Consider the following 6041-nt stretch of genomic DNA (forward strand, 5'->3'; position numbering starts at 1 on the left):
TCCAAGCGGGACAACATTCCTTCCTGATAAGTGTTTCTGCAGAAGTACATACTCGAGGAAACTGTTGAAAAGAGAGTTTGCAAAAACTCAGAAGGCAAAGAAACAAAGAGACATATTTTCTGTGAGAGCTCCTTATACTTGGCTCACTGTAGAGTCAGGAGCAAAACTTCACTTTGACTTTCTCCTTAAACTCCTGCATCACATGTTTTGGATTAGTGAAAGAGCTTTTCATTCCTAACTGGAACAAATCATTACCATAACACAGCCTTCATCCAGCGAGACTTTAAAAAAAAAATAAAAGCATTTTACTAACCCCCCCACTTTTTGCTAAAATTCCATTGCATTCTTTTGTTACCATTAAATCCTTACTATGGAATAGTTCAATCAGCTTTTCCAAGATGTAATTAAATGATTCTCAAATCAGACCATTTCAATATTAAATAAAAATTGCTTATTTACATTCTCATTAACGAGGGAAAGAAATCAATTTAATTAACAAAATAAACTGTGTCAAATGGGTAAAGTGGGGAAAGTTTACTCACTGAAATTAAAGAATCAAGGAGTATATCATACAATTATAATCCCTACTGTGTAGAAAAAGACCATTCGGCCCTCGAGCCTGCACAGACCATCCGAAAGAGCACAGTATTAGTCCCACTGCCCCACCCCAAATCTGTAACCCTACCTAACTTTGGACTACTTAGGGGAAATTTTGTAATAATACTACTATAATAATCTTTATTGCCACAAGTAGGCTTACATTAACACTGCAATGAAGTTACTGTGTAAAATCCCCAAGTCACCACATTCCGACTGCTGTTCGCGTGCACTGGGGGAGAATTCAGAAGGTCCAATTCACCTAACAAGCACGTCTTTCGGACTTGTGGGACTTGTGTAGATATGGGGTGAACATGTGTAGATATGCACAGACATAAATTGAACATGGGGAAAAGTGAGTTGTTTGTGGTGCATCCAGGGGAGCAGAGTAGAGAAATAGAGGACCTACCGTTGAGGAAGGTAACAAGGGACTTTCGTTACCTGGGGATCCAGATAGCCAAGAATTGGGCACATTGCATAGGTTAAATTTAACGCGGTTGGTGGAACAAATGGAGGAGGATTTCAAGTGATGGGATATGGTATCCCTGTCACTGGCAGGGAGGGTGCAGGCGGTTAAGATGGTGGTCCTCCCGAGATTCCTCTTTGTGTTTCCTCCCGGTGGTGATCACGAAGGCTTTTTTAAAAAGGATTGAAAAGAGCACCATGGGTTTTGTGTGGGCCGGGAAGACCCCGAGAGTGAGGAAGGGATTCTACAGCATAGCAGGGATAGGGGGGGGCTGGCACTACCGAGCCTAAGTGAGTATTATTGGGCCGCTAATATTTCAATAGTGAGTAAGTGGATGGGAGAGGAGGAGGGAGCGGCGTGGAAGAGATTAGAGAGGGCGTCCTGTAGGGGGACTAGCCTATAGGCTATGGTGACAGCCCCATTGCCGTTCTCACCGAGGAACTACACCACAAGCCCGGTGGTGGTGGCTACACTGAAGATTTGGGGACAGTGGCGACGGCATAGGGGAAAGACTGGAGCCTTGGGGGGGTCCCCGATAAGAAACAACCATAGGTTTGCCCCGGGGGGAATGGATGGGGGACTATGGAATGTGGCAAAGAGCAGGAATAACGCAACTGAAAGATCTGTTTGTGGATGGGAAGTTCGCAAGTCTGGACCGCTGACCGAGAAATATGGGTTGCCCCAAGGGAATGCATTCAGGTATATGCAACTGAGGGCTTTTGCGAGGCAACAGGTGAGGGAATTCCCGCAGCTCCCGACACAAGAGGTGCACGGACAGAGTGATCTCAAAGACATGGGTGGGGGATGGTAAGGTGTCAGATATATATAGGGAAATGAGGGACGAAGGGGAGACTTGGTAGATGAACTAAAAGGGAAATGGAGAAGAAGAGCTGGGGGAAGAGATCGAGGAGGGGCTGTGGGCAGATGCCCTAAGCAGAGGTAAACTCGTCGTCCTCGTGTGCCAGGCTAAGCTGATTCAGTTTAAGGTATTACACAGGGCGCATATGACTGGAGCATGGCTCAGTAAATTTTTTGGGGTGGAGGATAGGTGTGCGAGGTGCTCGAGAAGCCCAGCGAATCATACCCATATGTTTTGGTCATGCCCGGCACTACAGGGGTTTTGGATGGGGGTGACAAAGGTGCTTTCAAAAGTAGTGGGGGGTCGGGTCGAACCAAGCTGGGGGTTGGCTATATTTGGGGTTGCACAAGAGCCGGGAGGTGCAGGAGGCGAGAGGAGGCCGATGTTTTGGCCTTTGCGTCCCTAGTAGCCCGGCGCAGGATAATGTTAATGTGGAAAGAAGCCAAGACCCCGGGGGTGGAGGCCTGGATAAATGACATGGCAGGGTTTATAAAGCTAGAGCGGATTAAGTTCGTGTCTAAGGGGGTCGGCTCAAGGGTTCACCAGGGACGGGTGGCAACCATTCGTCGAATACCTCGCAGAAAGATAGATGGAATGGGAAAAAAGAAGGCAGCAGCAGCAGCCCAGGATCGCGGGGGGGGGGCGGGGGGGATGGGGGGGGGGGGGGGGGGGGAGGAGGAACCAGAAGGACTCTCAGGGTTGTTAATATATACTGTATAATATGTATAGGTCGTTGCGACAGATAATTATATATTGGACTGTTAAATTATAATTTTGGAGAGCGGTTACTTGTGATAAGGCAGTTGCCAATTAGGGTTAGTTTTCATTTTTGTTATTTATTATTTATTCATTTTTGTTTATAAAATAGGTCATTGTTATTTGTGTTGTTATAATATTGTGTAAAGGATGCACAATGTACTGTGTTGGTTGATCAAAAATTTTCAATAAAATATTTATTAAAAAGAAGATATGCACAGACAGTGACCCAAGCTGGGAATTGAACCAGTTCCCTGGCGCTGTGAAGCAACTGTGCTAACGACTGTGATACCATGCTGCCATGGTAATGGGCGATCAATTATCAGTTTAGCATGGCCAATTCACCTTTAATAATCTTTATTGTCACAATTAGGCTTACATTGCAATGAAGTTACTGTGAAAAGCCTCTAACTTGCATATAGAATCCCTACAGTGCAGAAGGAGGCTATTCAGCTCTTCGAGTCTGCACCAGCCTTTGGGAAGAGCACCCCACTTAAGCCCACGCCTCCACCCTATTCCTGTAACCCCACTAACCTTTTGGACACTAAGGGGTAATTTAGCATGGCCAAACCATCTAATCTGCACACCTTTGGACGTGCAAACTCCACACAGTCACCCGAGGCCCGGAATTGATCCTGGGTCCCTGGAGCTTGAAGGCAGCAGTGCTAACCACTGTGTCTGACCAAACTGGCAATTCTAAGAAATAAAATTCAATATCTTCTCAAAATTGGCGAGTTTAACTGTTATTGGTACAGATGTTAGTGGCGATAGGATGAAACATATATGAGGCTATCCATGTGCTCCACACAGGCATAACATTCGATACCTGTGTAATTTACTGGTTATTTCAAAATAAAAACATGAAATGGTTAAGAGGTTCAACACTATATACCGTAGCGAAATCTAATGTATTAATAGCTTGCGACTGATTCAAAACGTTAAGGAATTGATACAAATGCAGGGTTTAGTAAGTCAGCAGATTGGCGATGGTTGAAGCGGGAGGTCTGACGCTCCTGGGACTTGCAGGCACAAACCAGCTGTGGGTCACAAGCCCCGTTGCATGATCACACAGGGAGCACGAGTTTCTTTCATGTTCAGGCTCTCAACCGCAATAGATACTTTAAGTTTAATGAACCATCACAGAGCAAGAGTCGGTAGCTGCTCTGGGCTACGACAACATTTCTTTGCCAAGAGTCTAAATGAGAGTTTTCAAGTTATGCAATTTATCGAACGGCAAACGACGGGCATCCACGAAAGATGATCCGAGACAGAGCACGATTTTGAAATTTATGCGGTGCGCATTTACATTAAAAGTTGGCAGAAACGTGCGGGATGTTTAATGGGAGGTTAGACAACCACAAGGGGCACAGCTACCAAACACCTCACCACAAAGGACCCGAATCGACCCGCCTTTTGACTGTCAAACTGCTGATGAGCGAATAGAAGGAGATGAGTGCTGTCATATCGCTATCTGACAACTGCTTTGTTGAAGTGATAAAGCCAATGGGAAACATTGTGGGGCAGCATAGAGGGAGATGATGAACAGTTAAGACGCAGTGTGCCACAGGGTTTGCTTGGCTGAATTTTGGACAGGTTGGAGTTAATGGAGGTTGGAGAATGGGAGGTCAGCAAGGTAATATTGGAGTCATCAAGTCTGCAGGTGGTAAAAGTATCCAGAAGAGTTTAACAGTGGGCAGACTGAGATAGAGGCAGGAGCAGGTAACTCCATAGAGGTGCAAATAAGCAGCTTTAGTGATGGAAAGATTGAATGCAACCTGATTGAATAAACGAAGGAATGGGACAGAGAAGGTGAAAACGTTTTGTACAGAGTTAGAACTAAGCATCCAGAGCATATGTACAGAAGTTCACGCATGTGCCTAAAGATAGAGTTAGCAAAGCAAAATACTAAATCTCTGATGTCTTATATCTTTGAACAGCCCATTGAACAGATTACAATGGCAGTGCTTAATTTCCTGGATATAACTGAACCAAACACTATTGTCAGCTCTTAATATATATTAATTCCTCAGAGGCAATAAAAATAAAAAGCTTGCATTGAGTTAAATAAACTTACATTAAGAATTCTAGCACTGGGATTAGAATGTCTTAATTTTGAGTAAACATCTAAAACATAATGGCCTTCGTTTCACCACTCGCCAGCAGGCGAGGCTGTGATCATGTTTTGGGATTGGCTCTTTAATTCAAGGCAAAATGGGGTAGTGAAGATGGAGAGATTTTGGGGGGGATTCTCTGATCCTGGGCTAAGTGTTGATGCTAGTCGTAAACGCTGGAGCGATCCTGCGCCGAACGGGGCCAGCACTGGCACTGGAGAGCCTCCTGCTCCAGCTGCCGACACGGGCGTCAGAACAGGCGCCGCGGGTCTGGGCATACAGGCTATGGCCGGCATACAGGCTATGGCCGGCGCGAGTTCGCACATGCGTGCTACTACGGCCGGCGTGTGTTTGTGCATGCATGCTACAGCCGGCGCGAGTTCGTGCATGCGCGTCGGGTTGCTTTTTTCCGCGCCAGCCCCAACACAACATGCAGAGAGCTACAGGGCCCCGGCACCCAGGAATATAGGCCCCCACTGGGATATGTCCGCCTGACGATCGGTAGGGCCAGATCGCGGGCAGGCCACCGTGAGGCCCCCCCCCAGTGCCAGATCCCCCCCCCCCCACCAGGCCACCACCCGCAACATGAACGCCGAGGTCCCTCCGAGGTAGCACCATACAAGAATGGGGGCCGGCAGGACTCGGCCTAACTCAGTGGACACTCGGCCCATCGCGCGGGGAGAATCAACGCAGCCCCCGACCGGCGCTGCGCCGACCGCACCGTCGCCAATGGCGCCGATTCTCCGGTGACCGGAGAATCGGCAGAGCGGTGCCGCGTGAATCCCGTACCCCCCCCCACCCAGCGATTCGCCAACCCGGCGCAGGTTCGGAGAATCCCGCCCGTGATCTATTTTTGAATTCTGCCCAACAACAAACCTTGGTTACCATGGGGACAGAGGGGCCCAAGGTGACACTCAACAAGAGCAAGATGCAAAATATTCACATCTGAAATAATGGCAAGAGCAGCTGGACTAACTGTCTGTCTCAGTTTTGTTGGATAGGAAGAGAGAGCGGTCTCACAAAAAGACAACGGCTACAGCTAGCCTGGTCAGCAGAGAGGAGTGTGCTGATTTTTGTGAATTACCAGGTAGAATTTGGGTCTCTGACAGATCATGTGGCACTCTGGAATCTTTACCCTGACGAGGCTGGAAGGAGTGCTTGCTCGACTGGGCCTCATTGTTGGTCTTCAGTTCAAGAATTCTCTTAAAACTGAGGGAAGCACCTTTCTCGGGTCATTCAAAGTTAGGACTTG

At 47.4% G+C, this 6041-nt stretch overlaps 1 protein-coding gene across 1 annotated transcript in view; it reads right to left on the minus strand.

Moving 5' to 3' along the window:
- The window catches only part of tyr (tyrosinase), a 122513-nt gene that overhangs the window by 99160 nt on the left and 17312 nt on the right, over positions 1–6041 (minus strand). Inside the window, 1 exon segment of the mRNA XM_072475909.1 lies at positions 1–146. Coding sequence (XP_072332010.1) covers positions 1–146 — 146 coding nt within the window.

This window comes from Scyliorhinus torazame, chromosome 15 (assembly GCF_047496885.1).
Source record: "Scyliorhinus torazame isolate Kashiwa2021f chromosome 15, sScyTor2.1, whole genome shotgun sequence".
Taxonomy (NCBI): Eukaryota; Metazoa; Chordata; class Chondrichthyes; order Carcharhiniformes; family Scyliorhinidae; genus Scyliorhinus; species Scyliorhinus torazame.